General features: G+C 42.5%; 1 protein-coding gene across 1 annotated transcript in view; it reads left to right on the top strand.

Moving 5' to 3' along the window:
• Positions 1-17944, top strand: part of LOC308095721 (palmitoyltransferase ZDHHC18-B-like) — a gene marked incomplete at both ends in the record, with an annotated part of 30502 nt that extends 12558 nt beyond the window's left edge. Inside the window, 4 exons of the mRNA XM_080442760.1 lie at positions 1598-1711; positions 2500-2612; positions 10288-10390; positions 17513-17944. Of these exons, the coding sequence (XP_080298886.1) occupies positions 1598-1711; positions 2500-2612; positions 10288-10390; positions 17513-17944 (762 nt within the window). The remainder of the gene's footprint in view (positions 1-1597; positions 1712-2499; positions 2613-10287; positions 10391-17512) is intronic.
• Positions 17945-18285: the final 341 nt, after the last annotated feature.

Raw genomic sequence — 18285 nt, 5'->3', positions numbered from 1 at the left:
TGTGTGTGTGTGTGTGTGTGTGTGTGTGTGTGTGTGTGTGTGTGTGTGTGTGTGTGTGTGTGTGTGTGTGTGTGTGTGTGTGTGTGTGTGTGTCGGCCATTTTCTGCTAAATTTGAATACTTGGGAAAATATGGGACATTCCGCATAACAAGTACTTTTACTTTTGGTACTTTAAGTACATTTTGATGCCAATACTTTTGTAATTTAACTCAAGTAAATTGTGAATATCGTCAGTGTCCAGCCGGGACCAGCTAACTCCATTTTCATTATTTTATTTTATTTTCATAAATCAACGCTATTGAACCCCCTCTACATCTGTGTATTTTTTTTTTTTAAATAATAACATATGAAAAGTATTAAAAAGCGCCTCTGACGAAAACTCCTAACTCCATTGGACCCTCAAACTGTCCGTCAAAAACAAACAACTCCCCCCTCCTCTCAGGCTCTCAGAGAAGCTCTGCTCTGTATGAGGCAGACAGGGAGAAGATTTTTCAATGCTTTTGGGAGAACATAAACTGGGAAGAGAAGAGAATGTATGTGCAAGGTTTGATAGATTTCACCCCAGTAAAGAGGAGAAGGGTGTCTTCACAAAGGTCATCTGCTCGTGTTTTCTTTTTAAATGTTAATGGACAGAGAATGAGTGTGTGCAGGAGTTTGTTTCAAACATATCCAAGAGCTCAAGGAGATCATGCCAAAAGACTTTCACAGCTTTTATGACAATCTAAAGCACTAAGAAACATCCACCACACACACGCAACACAACACAACACACAACAGTGTGATAATAAAATGTTGATAGGTATATGATAGGTAAATTCAACTGTGGTTGTTATTGTTAGTGCAGTAGGCTACAGATTTGATAGGCTACAGATTCTATTTTTCATGAAATATTTTGTATTTATATGCCATTTATTTATTGTTGGTGTGCCATGATTACTTTTGTTAAATACATGATTGAGTATTGAGGCAGAATTGTTTGTTGCACTCAACTGTAGAAGAACAACAGTGGTAACAGTTAGATCCATGGTTGTTTACAATGCATGTTAAAATAAAAGTTGTTTAAGTACAGAATTCAGCTTGATCTATACTTAGTATATGAGGATGGCGCTCACCATAAATAGCTGATCTCCAAGCTCACAATGCGTTGTGATGTGTTGTGAGCTTTGAGATCCATTGCCAGCTGTTCTTATCAATGATGGACAAAACCTCCTAACTCCACTTGCGCTGGATTTGTGTTTGGACAAAACTCCTAACTCCACTTGAGCTTGATTTGGGTAAAGTGGTGATAATATAATGACACATGCAAGTATCTGATAATATATAAAGTCACTATACCAAGTTTGATGAGACAGTATTGCTTTGTTTTAAAAATATAAGGTTTTCTTCATTTTCTGAAAATTTTATATTTTGTTTTTCATTTCCTGAACAATTACCATTTTGGATTTAGCTGGTTCCGGCCGAATAGCAGAGATATACTAGTGTGGGCCAGATGTCCCCACAAGTATTTGCACAGATCATGTTGTTGTGGGGGTGATTTGTTTGTCGAGGGTTTTTCTTACACTCGTTCCCGTAATGCCGTCCGTTGTCCTTGACGTAGCACTGGTGCACTGCGGTGGAGCTGGCTATCTGTTTCTTCTCGGTGTGGTCCATCTTGGGTCTGTCGGGTTTCCATACGTACCTGGTGGCTGCCAATCTCACCACCAACGAAGATGTGAGTATATCGACCGTCCAAAGAGCTATTGTTTTTTGAGCTCGAACACATTTATAACCCATGAAGACCGGGAAAGCGTCTGAGTCATTTTACATTTGTTAAGCTAATTCAAAAATAGCAGATACACAAGCTCATAGCGCGGCGCTATGAGCTATGGCTCATAGCGCGTGCCGCGCTATGAGCTATGATCTGCTATTTTGGAAAAATCGTGAACATTTGTGCAAATCTTTGAATATAATCATTTTTAAAGGGAACATTTTTTACTCAAATCTTTGCTCCGGGGAGGGGGGGCGGTCCTTGACATGAAAAAGGTTTGGTTCCAGGGACCCCCAGAAGCAAAGATTTGAGTTAAAATGTAGTTTAAAAATATATATATATATTCAAAGATTTGCACACATTTTCACGATAAAAAGAAGTAGCAGATCTACAAGCTAGATCTGCTATTTTTTAATAGCCAAAGTATAAAATAATGGATAATGTCTACAGCTAAAAATCTAAAATGACACAGATGTGTTCCAGGATTGAATGGGTTAAGGGATGTGAATCACTGGTTTCTTTCAAAACTGTCCTGAAAAAGCATCTGGAATCAGGAAACTACAAGCGGAGTTCCCATTGAAATGAGGGGTCATACACTGTATTTCCCTTTTCTCCTCCTGTAAATATAGCTATTAGTAAAAAGCATAAAAATAGGAAATGTTTAGATATGTTTTTGATATGATCAACGTTCATCCGTGTAGCTGTCAGCTTGTCACTGTGACTTACTGTTGTGTTGTGTTGTGTGTTGACAGATCAAAGGCTCCTGGTCGGGGAAGAGTGGTTCTGAAGACACCACCAACCCTTACAGTCACAGAAACATCTTCTACAACTGTGGATCTATACTGTGCTCACCCATGCCCCCCAGGTCAGTGTTCCTACATGCCCCCCATGTCTTATGAGTGTATATATCCCTTATCAGATGACGTCACACAGCCAGTATACGCGTGCAGGCTGGCTTCTAAAGAACCCGACCGAGGCTCATAAGACGTGTGAAATCGCATTCCATCAAACTTTCAGCAACTCTTTTCCTCCGAGTGCGGAGGAAGAAGGCTTAATAGGATGTTTACTGTGACCTCTCCCTCTTGATGCATAAATGTATACTCCTTGGTTTCTGTTGTGTGTATGCGATAGTAGCGATTCTCAAAGCAGTTGTCGTCAAAACCCCTCCTCCAGTCACTGCGCTCCTCATAACAATAGCACTGCGCCCCCTGCGGACACTCAAGCCCAACTTATGCTCCGTCGTGCAATGGTGATGCGTGCAGAGAATGGTAGAGTATAGCAGACCTAGGGCCCTATTCCGGACCGAAGTTGCTGATGCCACGAATATCGGATTTGGGACTAGGCAAGGGGCGTTCCCCCGCAAATGTTGCTATTCTGGGACACCTGTCTTACCCGCAAAACACCTGCACTACCCGTTACATTATGCATGGGTGTGGTTTGGGCGTTACAATGATAAAACCAATCACCGTGCCAGATGCCATCACCACTAAGAGAAGACTGCGCTAGCCATTATCCCCAAATTCAAATCCAATCTTACGCTGTCCTTTATCCCTGTCTGCTGTGTTGCCTGATAAGCCACATTGGGCTTGTTTTTCTGTTGCTTCTAAATAATGGTAGAACGGTTGTGAGCTTGTAGATCGGCTATTTTCAAATAGCCAACATAATATGTTGGCTATTAAAGTTGTACAATGCAGAATCACAAATAACGATTTTTAGCAACCTCTGCTGGTCACTACCGTCACTGCATACAATTTCCGTAGTCCTCGATTACCCAGAATTCCATTCGTTTTCACTGGAAGCCGGAAGCGTTTCAAAAAGCGATCTTTTAATTGTTTTATACTATCTACGGATCGTTTCTCTTAGCCAGTGGAGCATTAGTTACCATGAGCTGTGCTTTCTTTTTCTGTTCTTTTTCGATCTTCCAATCCTACATTCTCTTAAAATCAGCGTGAGGTTCCTTTTTGTTATTAGCGCGGTAGTTCCTGGCCAAACAGGAAACCGTCATGACGTCGGCCAGGACGTCGGCCACGACGTCATGACGTTGGCCAGGAACGTCATTTTCCCGGGAAAGTCCCCCCCGTCCACGTTCAATAGAAAATATATAAATAAAAAGCTTCCGGGGGTGAAATTCATGGAGTGGGTGTTGTGAAACTTTTGCCACTCACAAAAGATATACAATTTAACTTGTGTTTTGTTGAAAACGTTACCTAGTATTACTTTAAACAATGTTCATATTTACATATTATATAAATATGAACATTGTTTAATAGCCGACATATAGGTTTGAAGTGCTCATGTGGCCTATTATAGTCGCTTTTTTGGGCTTGTTTTCATAGACCTGGTTGATTATTTCTCTCTCTCGCAAATACTGGCAACGCCGCTCCTGTGTGCAGTAACACTAGGGTTGCCAACCGTCCCGTATTAGCCGGGACGCCCCGTATTTTGACCAAAAGAGGCGCGTCCCGTACGGGACTTCACTTGTCCCGGTAAAGGGAAGATGCATATAATAATAAAAAAAATCTGTGCGTCTGCCTGCCTATGGGTTTGTGTGCTGTATGAGAAGGGCGCTAAGACCCTGGGGGTGCCGCTCTGTTGACAGGGCAGGCTCAGTGTGCGTGCTCTGGTGTCTGCCTGTGTGAGACTTTCCTCATTGTGTTTGTGGAAAAATGTGCGCTGGTTCTGTGGTTCAAGCGAGCGAAACAAAATAAAGGTGCACGTGCATCTAACATTGGCATTACTCTACCGAAAATAAGTTGCTGCATGTGAGGTTACAGTATATCATACTAACTAGCTTATAGTTAGTTAGACACGGACTGAGCTACAACAGCAACAACAGCCAACGTGCCTGGCCCCAAAACTGTGTGGCTATTCTGAAAGAAGTCTGAAAGAAAGAGCTCTACTCTCCTCTCCTCCTCCTCCTCCCCCTGCGGCTTCAGCAGCAGGTTAGAAACTGTTATAGTAACTGTTCCAAAATGCATAGATTTCTATGTATTTTAGGGGTTTGGGGGGGCTGGCTTTTTTAATATAAATTTCATAGATTTCTATGCATTTCAGGAGTTTGGGGGGCTGGCTTTTTTAATACAAATTTCATAGATTTCTATGCATTTCAGGAGTTTGGGGGGCTGGCTCCCCCAAAATAATTAAATAACAACCCTAACCTAACCCTAAAACCGAAATAAAGTACCCAAAAAAAAAAAAACCAAATCCGCCCAAAACCGTGCCCATGCACGCGCGCTGCGCGCTTGTGCATGTGTCCCGTTTTTCCATTTCTGAATGTTGGCAACCCTAAGCAACACATTGTGAGGATTTTACATGGAAACATACACCCGATGTTGGGTTTCTAAGCTCCGGCCTTTGATTGCCTTTCAATAAAACCACATCTGATAGACATATGTATCACCTACATGTTACTGATTAGAGAGAATTTTATATTTTTGTAATCGGTTCATTATTTCCAATTCCTGCATAATCGATGAATAAAACTGACGTGTGTAATTTGGAGAGCATTGACACACAAATTGTCTTCTTTAAATAGACTATCATCTTATATAGACACAATTGACACAAGGAATTGACACTCTGCTGATTATAGGTGAATTAGAATCACAGATTTGTTGACAATAATAGCCTAGTAGAGAGAGGTGCCGCGCTGTGCGTCCTGGCCGTCTCGAGGAATCCATTGCAGCCTGTGCGCTCTACAAACCAAGTTGGCATTGCGGGTGGTTTTAGAGTCCGCTGTGCGCTTTCCCAGGGCAGAATAGCAATTTTGGGGATGGGCACGCCTCCACCCGCAAATAACGTAATCGGCATAAAGCAGAACGGGTATAGCAGGTGCAGAATAGTGTTTAGGGACAGTGCCTGCTCCATTACCCATATTTCACGGGTAATGGGTTGAAAATCACAGGTAATGGTTAATGGGTGCGGCTTTCGACTGGTCTGGAATAGAGCGGCTACAGTACAATCTCACAATATGTCACGTCCTTGACACATTGTGAGCTTGTAGGTCTGCTATTCTCTGTGCCTGACACCGCGATACTGCAACAACATATGACTCACATGCACATCCCTTCACATCTCTCAGGATCGCCTCGCCAGCCTACACGCAGGACGTTGAATGAACCAAAACCAGCGCACCTGAAAAAAAAAGAGGCTTGGGGATCTGTTGGGATTTGATTACATAGAGACACACGGCCGGAAGCGGAAGGCCTACAAATCCACGCCCACTTTTGACACTCGGGGTCCGTTAGAACGATGAACTGCAGCTCTCAATGCAATCTCTATGAGAGGCATTGTAAAATACCGTCATTTCACTGGTTAACTACTGAGGCTGTAGCGATTATTTTTGTGTTCTAATAATCTGTCCCATTTGTTTAATTTGTCCTTTTTAATGTCCCATATCTTTCATCTCGATATACTACCCACAATATACTATAATATACTCCATCAGTATGTCAAAACCGCTAGCATCGGAGATCCAGGGTTTAAGTGGTCGCATGGTATATACGTCACGGACGCATCCCTTGAGGTTTTCAATACCCAGAAAACTGGCGAAAGTGGCCGTTTTCAATAGGTTTTAGTCATTATCTCTGGAACAGAATGTCCAATCTGCTCAGTTCAAAGCTTGTTGGATGCGTGACTTTGAGGACATTAAGCACGCAATGACACATTTTCGGGCTATTCTTTTTTTTTTAGGGGAGGCGAGATCTTAGTTGGGCAGGCGACCGTCTCTCCTGCCTCTACATTGGGTACGCCACTGGTCGGCGCTCGTAAAGACAGTGATGTCACTGAAATGCCCGTCTGCTGTCTACCCTCTGCTGTGTTAGCATTATGGGTAACTCGTTAAAGTGGCAAATTAAATGTGAAACACATCAACTATTAAGAAAACAAGAAGATATGTTGACAAAGACACTCCATACATTTGGAAACATATTTTTATTTAAATCAATATCGTCTTCAGTTAATGCAGGATAATTTTAAAAGTAGGCTAACTTTCATATCCTCTCATAGGAATGCATTGGCAGCTGCAGTTCAACGGACCGGCAGTAGCGGCGCTGTCTCAAAAGTGGGCGTGAAATTTGTAGTCCCCGTGTGTCTCTATGCAACCGGCACCTCCACTTGCAGTCTCAATGTTTTTAAAGAAATAATGTATCTCTATACAAGTGATATAGTCATTGACTATCTAATATTGGAATGCATGTAGGTGTACAAAATAGCGAGGCAAAGTACCAGTTGAGAGGTGAGAGGAGTAATCATACCTGTTAAAAGCTCCGTTTTCCATGTAGGAGTACTTTCAAGTTGTGCAGAAAATAGATTTTCTCCTTGCATAACTAACCACAACAGCCACCTCTAAGTCAATTTTACGACATATAACTCAGACAACATGTCATGATACGTTTGTCAAATCAAAACCCACAAGGTTTCAATAACATTCAGGTGTCAAGAAAATGGAAAAGAAAATATCAATCCTAAGCTCATTCTTGCAGTCTAATAAATGCAAAACGTTAACACATTCTTTGTTCACAATATGCATTTTATGTTTTCAGAGTGGCACTTTTAAATATTTCTACAAGCTAGTTTTGATTAGCTTTTTTATTTATTTTATATATATATATAATTTTTCTTATCCCACAATTTTGTAACCCTTATTTTTCACCCGGTGCCAATTTTCTAAGTGATCCTGGGCACTACACTCCCCTCACCAGCCTAGGGAGCCCAGGGCCGGCTCATGCCTCCTTCAATGCATGAGAGCCAACTGACCTTCTTTTCACCTGACAGGGGGGAGTTTACCCTGTTTTCCCTGATGTTCTCTTTCTGATGACATACAGTAACCACACCTGCAAGGTTACAAAACGCTCCAAGAGAAAATTAAAGGACAGACCGTACAAGCAGTTCCTTCTATTAGGCTATGTTGGTCTGCTGACATCAGTAGCCGTTGTCAGAGGACATGGAGGCCGGTCTATGACATCAGTCATCTCCATGTTTGGGCATGTCAAGAAGCAGACAAGAGAAAAGATAAAGAGACATTCCTGAAATGCATTATATACTGTACTAGACCGGTGCCCTTCACCGGGCTACTCGGGACCACGCAAATCTATTGTACGTGTTGTCAGAGTACTCGCTGTACCTGTTGTTAGAACATGAGTACCCAGTGCGGTAATGTTAGATATTGTAATCAATGGGTTATTTATAAACACAAGTGCAAGTTGGGAATGCATGCCCCACCCGTTTATGCAATATCTGTTGTACTTGTCAGAGTATCTGGGTACCCAGTGTGTGGTACCCACTACTACCATTAGACTGATCGACCAAATATGGAGATACGGGGATCCCTGATGTCATCAAAAACTGCTGATGCATTGATGATGTACGTGGACATAAATGGGAAACAGACGGCAGACACAGATTTCCATTGTATACCACTTATACTGGTGAAGCGCCACGAACATGACGCAAAGCTCAGCCGATCCCTGAGGCCGAAGGGCTGGGTTGGCCATTGGCCAATCAGGGGAGCTGATGCCTACACCCCCGACGACAGACACAGAGATTAGGTGCGTCCTCCAGACAGATTTTGTGGCCAGTCATTTGTGGTTTCTCGGTTCTCGACAACCGGTGGTCCCATTGATTTCCCACTCTGCACTGTACACCCCGCGGTCATCTGCGTCAGAAACGCCAGGTTTGAAGTCAGACGGTCGGACACACACACACACACGCACGCACGCACGCACGCGCACACACACACACACACACACACACACACACGTACATACTGTACTCTATTCACCACTGTGGCCAGTTCCCTCCTGATGTCGACCATACTGAACAAGTGTTAGCTTGCATAATGTTTTCAGACCTAGACTGAAAGGACCACTTTGCCCATTTTCAACCTTATATATTAAAATTGCCTACTAGAGGTGGATGGACCATGGACCGCTCCCATGACTGCCATGACAATAGTCCCTCCAGGGGCCACGTGTTGCCCCCAGGGGCCATGTCAGAAAGTATTCACACCCAGAAAACTAAATTGCACTATAGCAGTAAATTGCACTATAACACTTCAAATGGCCATAACTCGGTGACCATTGCTCTGATCAGTGCAATTTAGGGCTGGATTTTCAGGCCTGAAAATCTAGTCTTTATATAATTGCTCCTCACTAATTCACATTAATAGGTCATTAAGATGGCACCATTTCTGTCTACTTACTCTGTCTCAGAGGAGGGCTGTGGACAGTTCAGAAACCTGCATGTGACATCATCGGTAGGCAGGTTTCATTTCAAACAAGATTTCAAACTTAAATTTGTATTAACAAGAACAATGGCTTCTATTTCAGCATGCTAACTTTTCAGGAAGATAAAAGCTATAGTTTATATTAGCTTGGAATCCCCTTCAATGTCATTGATAGGCAGGTTTCTGAACTGTTTATAGCCCACCAGTGATATGCAGAGTGTGGATGGAAATGGCAGTGGCGGCCAGTTTGTGATTCCACAGATATAAAACCCATTCATGTTTTCCCATCGAGATTTCCAAAAATATTTATTCTCATTATTTTAAGCCTGGAACCAAGCCATCCAAGCTCCTGGTGAATCATGACCATAAAACATTTGATTCTGTGTCAAAAAATATTTGAAAACGGCAAAGAAAAGCGTATCTATTAAATATAGTAGTCTATGTTTGGAATCACAGTTCTATTTCATGACTAAATTATATTGATCGTTTACAATCAAGCTCAAAAACACGCACTGACTGATGTGTTTTTCTCCATCCCGGCCCGCAACTGTAGCTTACTGCCCGGGGCGACAGAGCAGGACCTCCTGCTCGGCAAGAGTAAATAGAATGCAGTTCAAATACTCCAATACCTATTTGGGGGCTTGTTTTGTCAGCAGCCACATTCAACAGATAGAAAATGTACACAGGGACCCCTCCAGCTTTAATTCACCGGTGTTAATTTAACCATGAGATCGCACAAAAACACCCAAAATGGCTCTTTTAAGACAACTCTTTCAACTATTGAACTTAATTTGTGCTATATTACAATATTGTTTAAGATTGATTGATTGATTGATTGAATACTTTATTTAGAAGATTGCAGAAAAAAAGCACACAAAAGTACAGTTCAAATACAAGGTCAACTAAATAGGATAAAAACTAATAAAAAAAGCCTATGGCTTGTTTCTATTGGGGTCCTTTGTACTCAATTAATAGTGACATTAAATGACAGACACATACTTCTATAAGAGCTGTGTTTTTAGTCTGCCTGTGTCTCTGAAAGGGCTTGTGTGCGTTGTCTTTCCCGTGTCGCTGGTTCTCAGTCGGTTGGAGCTGGATGAATCAAGGAGTCAACCTTCCATCGTCAGGGTGGCATACAGTAACATAACAAGGGTGAAGGGCGAAGAGGGGGTGAAGCGAACGCCGCTTCAGTAGGGATTTTCCATCTGGAGCGAAGATACAAAATACAAAATAGACGCGATAAAACGTTTTGTTCGCCTCACTCTGCTCGATGCAACGTTGCGGCAAGTCACTGTTGTTGTTGTTTGTGTTGCAGTTTGATCGACAGGCGAGGCCTCCTGCCCACAGACGTGGCCGTCCAGACCAGCGCCACAGAGATCCAGCCGCCCGATCCGGACGCCAAAAACCAGATCAACGTGGTAGGAGGGCCCCCCATACTCCTCCCCCCTCACCCATTTCGGATGCTGTCAATGCACTGAATGGGACATTATCAAGTTTAATCAGACTATTGATTGGTCTAAGTAGGTGAGATACTGACCTACCCACGTTTTATCAGACTATTGATTGGTCTAATGAAGATATGCTGACCTACCGACGACGGGGCTCAGTTGGTGTTTTGTATAAAGTGTCGTTTTGGACCGCGTCGGAAGCGTAACGTCTCAAGCAAACTTGAGCCACGAGAGGCACCAGTGAGCTAAAGCGAGCGAGTTGCGGTGCCGAACGTTGCGAAGTTCGCTTGAGCCGACTCAGCGCCGTCCGTGTTATGTACCGATAGGCACAGAATCGTAAATCATGTTTTGGGGTGAACGTTTGCCTCAATTTTCATCAACCCACCACTACTTAGACCAATCAATAGTCTGATTAAACGTGATAATGTCCTGTGCATTGACAGCATCCGAAGCCGGTGCCCCCTTCATTCCATGTTCTTAATCTTTGTGTGTGTGTGTGTGTGTGTGTGTGTGTGCGTGTGCGTGTGCGTGCGTGCGTGCGTGCGTGCGTGCGTGTGTGCGTGTGTGCGTGTGTGCGTGTGTGTGTGTGTGTGTGTGCGTGCGTGCGTGTGACGTGTGCACACACACTGTTGAGAAATAGACAGTGGCCCTCATTTATCAACCTTGCACCGACCTTGCAACGGTCATCTCAACGCAACTGTCGCCATTTATTAAAGAGGTGGTGCCATGTTTTTGCACTTTTTCTGTTTTTCATGTGTCTATGAGGTTGATAGAACTTCATTAAGCCCCCCGGTGGTGTTTTTATGGTGTTTTATGTCTTCTCTGACTATTTGGAGTTTCTTCCTGGAGGCTGAAACCTTGAGGGTCAAACGTGCCAATAGAGAAACAGCGCTTTAGTGACATCACAAAGCCCTACCCTCCCCCTCATTATCATAACACAACAGGTGTGGGCATGAGGAGGAGGAGGGACTAGGACAGGTGGGTGGTGCTAAGGTGGTGGAGGAGGTGCTAAGGTGAGAAGCAGGTATACTTAATGAACTGGTGGGTGTGTCTACATAAAAACAACATTTTAACACTTACTGTACACTTTTTTTTTGTTGAAAAAAATCCTTACATAATAATAATACCTTATGATCAGGTTTTAGGGTTGAAAAATATCATGGCACTCCATCTTTAAGCCTTCGTCAATTTGATGTGAGCGTACCCAATGCTCAAATCTCAAATCTGTAATGCATGTTTCAGGTTTTCATTCAGTCAGTGATGGCTAAAAGCCAGTGATTTACTACTGTATCTCTGTTACAACTGTAGTCATATATGTTTCATATTTGTGTTATATTTTCTTATTGGGTGTGTCTATGTCAGGTACCGTCTGTGCCCTGTGTATGTTAATAGCCTGTGCCATTCTGTGCATATTGGCTGTGCTGTGGATGTAAATAGCCGTGTGTGAACTAGGGGTGTGCCGACACTAATTACACACTAATTTCATGAAACGACATGATACGATATTGGGCTCACAACATCTATACGATATCGATACGATACGATATATGACACTTTTTATTATGAAAATATATGGGGGGGAAAAAAGCAAATGCAAACAAATACTTCTGTTTTTGCATTATTTCTATTGCCAAAAATATATATATATATATATATATATATATATATATATTTTTTTCCAAAACGATTCCCCCCCCCCCCCCCCCAAAACGATACATATCGTCACGAAAACGTACCCCTAGTGTGAACCATTGTGGGGATGGGGTAACTGTACACATCGGAGAAGTTTCTCTTCTTGGCCGTCATCCGCTTCTTCATGTCGAAGCGCTCGTGGGGCGAGGCCTCTGAAACATGGGCGGTATATTTAAATTGGCAGGAAAAGACCCTTGTATAAATCACACGTGAGCCCCTTTGTGAGCCCCTTCGCTCGGATCTCCGCTGGTTTCTACTATACGTTCCATTGATAAATGAGGGCCAGTGTAAGGAAATTGGTCGTGGTCCCCACAAGATAAATTGTTTTTGTTAGGCTTAGAATTAGGAAATGATTAAGATTGTGGTTTAGGATTAGACATTTAGAGGTTAGGTTTAGGTTAGTTAAAACATTATCACAAGTATAGTAATACGTGTGTATGTGTGTGTGTTTGTGTGTGTGTGTGCATGCTATTCTGCCATCGGCCACCAGGAGGAGACATGTCTGGACTTTGCTGTGTCCTTTGCTGGCTGATGTTCTTGGTTTTAGTCAGAGATCCTTAATATACCAAGATATCGTAATCCCACACCTCGCCACTAGGTAGGACATGGTCGTTGGAAGTGGGCGTGGTCACTCCACTTTAAAGAGACTCGCAAAGTCTCCTAAACCCATGTGACATACACACATACAGGAAATCAAAGACGGCTAGTCTTGGTTTCCTATCATTTGTCTTTTTATTGCAGTGGTTCTCAAAGTGATGTCCAGGGACCCTTAGGGTTCCTTGGGGGTGTTCTAAATGGACCATTACGGTGGACCCGTAACTCTGAGAGTGTTACGGGTCCATTTGGTTCCATTTTGCCACCACTGTGGCTGTCTGTCTGTCTGTCTGTCTGTCTGTCTGTCTGTCTGTCTGTCTGTCTGTCTGTCTGTCTGCGACACTGTCACCGTGCTCTGTCTGTCTGTCTGTCTGTCTGTCTGTCTGTCTGTCTGTCTGTCTGTCTGTCTGTCTGTCTGTCTGTCTGTCTGTCTGTCTGTGTCTGCATGTGACGTGGCTCTTCGTCTTTTATAGTCACATCATGTCACATAATAGCAGTGGTTCTCAAGTTGGGGTCCGGGGACCGCCAGGGATCCTTGAGGGGATTCCAGGGGGTCCCCAGCTAAAAGTATGAAATGAAGATTCAATATCAGCCAAAATCTGCTGAAAATAGCCGATCCTGTGAGCTCCAAATACATATTCATTTGAGGGGCCTTGACATGAAAAGATTTCTGAACCACTGCTCTAAGCTGATGTGTGAAACATAAATACAGTCGTTTACACAGTGAATGCCTGAGTGCTCTTCACTGAACCTTGGACAATAACCCTTACAATCTAATCTCCCATAAGAGGATAAAACCTTTTTCATCACATAGTGCCTTGGACTGCTCCGCACAGCTGTTCACTGATCTCCTCTCCTCTCCTCTCCTCTCCTCTCCTCTCCTCTCCTCTCCTCTCCTCTCCTCTCCTCTCCTCTCCTCTCCTCTCCTCTCCTCTCCTCTCCTCCGTCCTCCCATGTCTCCTCTCTCTTCTCCAATCCTCTCCTCAACTCTGACGTCTGGTGGTCTAGTGCTGCAACCTTTTTGATTAATCGAGTAATACCAGTTTATACTTACATTTCATTTACAAGCTCACAATGTACTGTAGATCTGCTATTTTCAGTATATTTTTCTACCATGTTTTAAAATACAAAAAATACATATTAAATGGGACAGTTAATCGTTGGACCTCCTTGGTTGGTTGTATTTCTCTCACTGTATGTTGTTTGTTATATTGTATTTATTTGTATTAAAAGGGGGCCAAGCACGTAGTGCGGTGGTCCCCTTTTGTTATTGTAGGTTTTATTATTATTATTCCGCCGTTTTTCGCAGTTCTGGCATCTAAATCAGTTTAATCACTGATTACGATGTTAAAGACTATTTCTACATAGCCAATCTACAAGCTTGCATTGCAACGCTATTTTCAAAAACACTTCAAAAATCTTGGTGGGGGGCTCCGTCACAGAATATGATAGATTTTATATACATATTTATATTTTTTTATATAAATATATTTATAATATTATACATTTACTACAAATGTGGGGGTCCTTGACATGAAAAAGATTGAGAACCACTGAGAACCACAGTATCTACACGCTCTGTGATGAGCTTATCAGGAGCTGGTCTTTCACACACACAGACTGCTGGCTTTGCATGTGAGGCAACTGCTGACTGAGGGATATGATGGAGCAATCAGGGACACAAAGGCATTGTCAGTATACTGTAATTGAGTGACTCTTCATCATGCAACATTGTGTTCAGTAAACTAGCCAGTATTGGGTATTAAATATTCCACTGGTACACAAAAACAACTGAGGAAGACCTGTTCCGTTACGCGTCCGTATTTTCTGTCTGTGGAGAAAAGTGTGAAAGGGACATTTATTGTGTGCTATTTCCTCTATTTCCCAAAAACAACTGGCCAACATGAAACATAAGCTCAAGGTCCACTTACACTGTACATGTAAAGAAAAGCTTTAGAGTATGTGAAATGGCCATTTAAAATGTATGATTTTTCAAGTACAGTAGTACTGTAGTACAGTAGCTATTAGCTTCCACACAAAACGTTGACACCAGTTAGGCATGTTACAATGTAATTAATCGCATGAACATAATTATTTGAGGTAATAATAGTTTTTTATAATCTCTGAATTTCTAACATTGACTGTTGAAATGGCATTCTCGAAAATTGTGTAAATAGCTGATCTACTACAAGCTCACAGTTTTTTAAAATATAATATGTTCCAATGTTCCATGCCAAAAACACAATTAAATCGTTTGTTGCAATTGTTTGTATGATCATTAATCGTCAAGTAAAATGTCATGATCGTCGTGATAGCCCTAGACACGTGCATGTCAAAGAATGCATGATGGTCTCATTCATGGTTTAATATTTAGAAGTGTCAAAACAGGTTGGTGCTAACAAACTGCTTAAAGGAATATTTCACTTTCAAAAAAAAATGTGGGTCATTTTATCATCTACTCAGGCTTTTATGAGCCCCCCAGACATTTTTTAAGTTGCTTGATTCAGTATTTAGATATTTGATATTCATTTTATCAGACACGCCCCCTTCCTTTACAAACCCATTGTAACTTCAAAAACTCCATTTTTAACATGTTAGATTCATCAAAAACACCAGTCCTTGGTCCTGGTGACTGATATTGTCCTTCTAATATGTGAAGAGACCGTGTTTTTTCAATTACTTTTTTAATTCATTTTTTATATATTTTTTGGAAAAAAAAAGAAATACAATAAAAAGATTAAATAAAATAAATAAAAAAACACAGCCCCTCACGTATTAGGAGGGCAGGATGAGTCTCCAGAACCAAGGACGGGTGTTTTTGATGAATCTAACTGTTAAAAATGCAGTTTGAAATTATAATGGGTTTGTATAGGAAGGGGTCTGATAAAATGAATATCATATATCTAATTACTGAATCAAACAACTTAAAAACTGTCTGGGGAGCTCACAAAAGCCTGAGTAGACAATAAAATGACCCACATTTGTTTTGAAAGTGAAATATCCCTTTAACTACATGTAAACCTAACTTAACTATATACTTAGTTAACCAGGGTCCCCCAGGGTTCTATACTAGGCACGCTCAGTTTTTTTCCCATCAACATCAAAACCCTTCAACAGAAATAGCCAATCTACAAGCTCACAATGCATTGCATTGTGGCGCCTTGTGAGCTTGCAGGTCAGCGATCTTAGCTGACCTAACGTTCACCCCAGGCCTGAATAAGTATGAGCTTTTAAATGACAAAGGGTTTTTCTTCCACATGTGTCGTAAACTGAGAAGAGTGTAAAGGACATTAAAATGGTCAGCTTGAAGCCTTAATGGAAAGAAATTAAGAGTTAGAAATTAGTTATTTGAGGACCACGGTGGATTCTGGGGTCAGTCAAGTCCCTCTCTACTAGTCTCGCGTATCATGCCCCACAATCTCCAAATGCTATATAGAGTCTGAGGTCACGTTTACACGGCAACGATCAGAACAGAAAACGTCAAAGTGCTGTTGCGTTGTCACTTCTTATTATGCATTTACACGAAGACGCTCCAGTGATTTAAAACGCTGTAGTGTGCATGCCAGGTGGCTAGGTGGCGGTGACGTGTCTTCTTCCTTCTTCCTATGTTTGTTTGCCATGTCCACTTATTCTAAGCGACTTTGGGCTTGTTTCTAAAGTGTAGTTGCTTATTTGGACTTGTTTCCTAATGTTGTTTAAACCAGTGGTTCAGATGTGCCGGCACAAGTATCAGATGTGCCGGCACATCTGATACTTTATTTTGCCGTTTTCTGTAGAGACTGTTGTCGTGTAAACAGCACCTGAAACTACACCGCCTGATATCCGAGAGAGGAAACTGGCACTTCCGTTAACAAAAATATATTTTGAAATATCTTTACATTTTATTTTTTTTATTTCCATTTCCGCTAAGCAGCAAGCTAAATATACTTAGATGACTTTGATTTATATTAGGATAAATTTGCGCGACTGTAAAGATGAAACAGAAGTGGGGAGGAGGCTTCACATCCGGTTTATATTCTAATCATGATCAAGAGCTTCCGAGTCCCAGAGTATCTACAGTATCTCAGCAACCGTCATCTATGTAGACAGTATATCACCAGGCATTACTGCATAGTAATGGTCAGTGGTGGAAGAAGTACTCACATTTATTACTTAAGTAAAAGTATCAATACTATGAGGATCACATTTGTCACTTTGACATGTGACCTCTGACCCTTAGATCTCCCACCATTTTGAAATAATATGAAAAACATCTGCTCCTGGGATTTTTGATCAAAATGCACGAAACTTTCTTCACACAAACTTTGGACCAATATCTAAAGACAATGTTGGGTTTTTGTTTTTAAGTGAAAATATAAGCTTTTATGAAAAATATTCTTCTGCCCCAATACGTAAGTGCAGAGTCACATTTTTATGAAACTTTGCAGTATGATAGAGGGTCATTCCAAATATCACTAAAACCAATCTTACTCCAATTGGCCAAAGGGGGGGCGCTATAGCAGTCGTTTGAAAATGCAAACTTTAAACATGCATATATCATGCCTCATTTGAACACCAGCCATGCTCACACATGTGCCTTGAATCATGAGCAACACATCTGTCACTTTGACCAGACTTTTGACTTCCGCCCTTAGATTTTCCGCCACTTTAAGCAGTTTGAGCTTAAAGCAATGTGTTTATTGTGTTTATCTCAGTGAACACAGTGTGTTTACATTGTGTGTTTATCTCAGTGTTCACAGTGTGTTTACATATTGTGTGTTTATCTCAGTGTTCACAGTGTGATTACATATTGTGTGTTTATCTCAGTGTACACAGGGAACTAAAGGCTTGTTGGAGTCGGCCGCTCGCTCGCCTCTCCTCGTCTCCACTTCCTGTCCTCAGGGGAAGCCCCGCCCTGTAGCGCCAGCGGCCGCAGAGGCCCCACCCCCCGCCCCGCGGGCCGACAGTCTGGCCGTGAACTCTGACCCCCCAGCCGGTGAGGCGAGCCACACCACCACCAGCTCCTCCCCGGACGACGCCCCGCCTTCTCCTCGACGCACCAATAGGAAGAGCCGGCCACCCAGGCGGAGCAGGCGGGCGGCGGCGCTCCGCGTCCCGGGCCCCGCCTACCTCCCCACGTCCCCGCCCACCTCTCCGACCTCTCCGACCTCCCCCACCTCCCCACGCCCCCCACACACGCCCCACCCGGGTAGCGGGTACAAGGCCAGGGGACACAAAACTGCCCGCTTTGTCCCGTAATGCACCTCTTCCGACTGGTTTGAACTGCGCTGGTTGTCGAAGTGGGATCCGGGGACCTCCAGGGGGTCACTGAGGGGCTTCCGGGGGACTTAAATGAGGAACAGTTTAAACACCCACTTTTCAACCTTATCTTCATATAATTGGTCCTCGCTAAAGCTCATCAGTGGTGGAAGAAGTACTCAGATGTTTTACTTAAGTAAAAGTAGCAATGCCGCAATATAAAGATACTCTGTTACAAGTAAAAGGCCTGTGTTCAAAATGTTACTTGAGTAAAAGCTACAAAAGTATTTGCATCAAAATGTACTTTAACTCTTTGACTGCGGACGACGCGATAACGCGTC

The sequence above is a fragment of the Gymnoscopelus braueri genome, assembly GCF_963280865.1.
Source record: "Gymnoscopelus braueri genome assembly, chromosome: 11".
Lineage (NCBI taxonomy): Eukaryota > Metazoa > Chordata > Actinopteri > Myctophiformes > Myctophidae > Gymnoscopelus > Gymnoscopelus braueri.
Note: the sequence above shows the minus strand (reverse complement) of the source record. Positions and strands in the feature narration are given on the sequence as shown.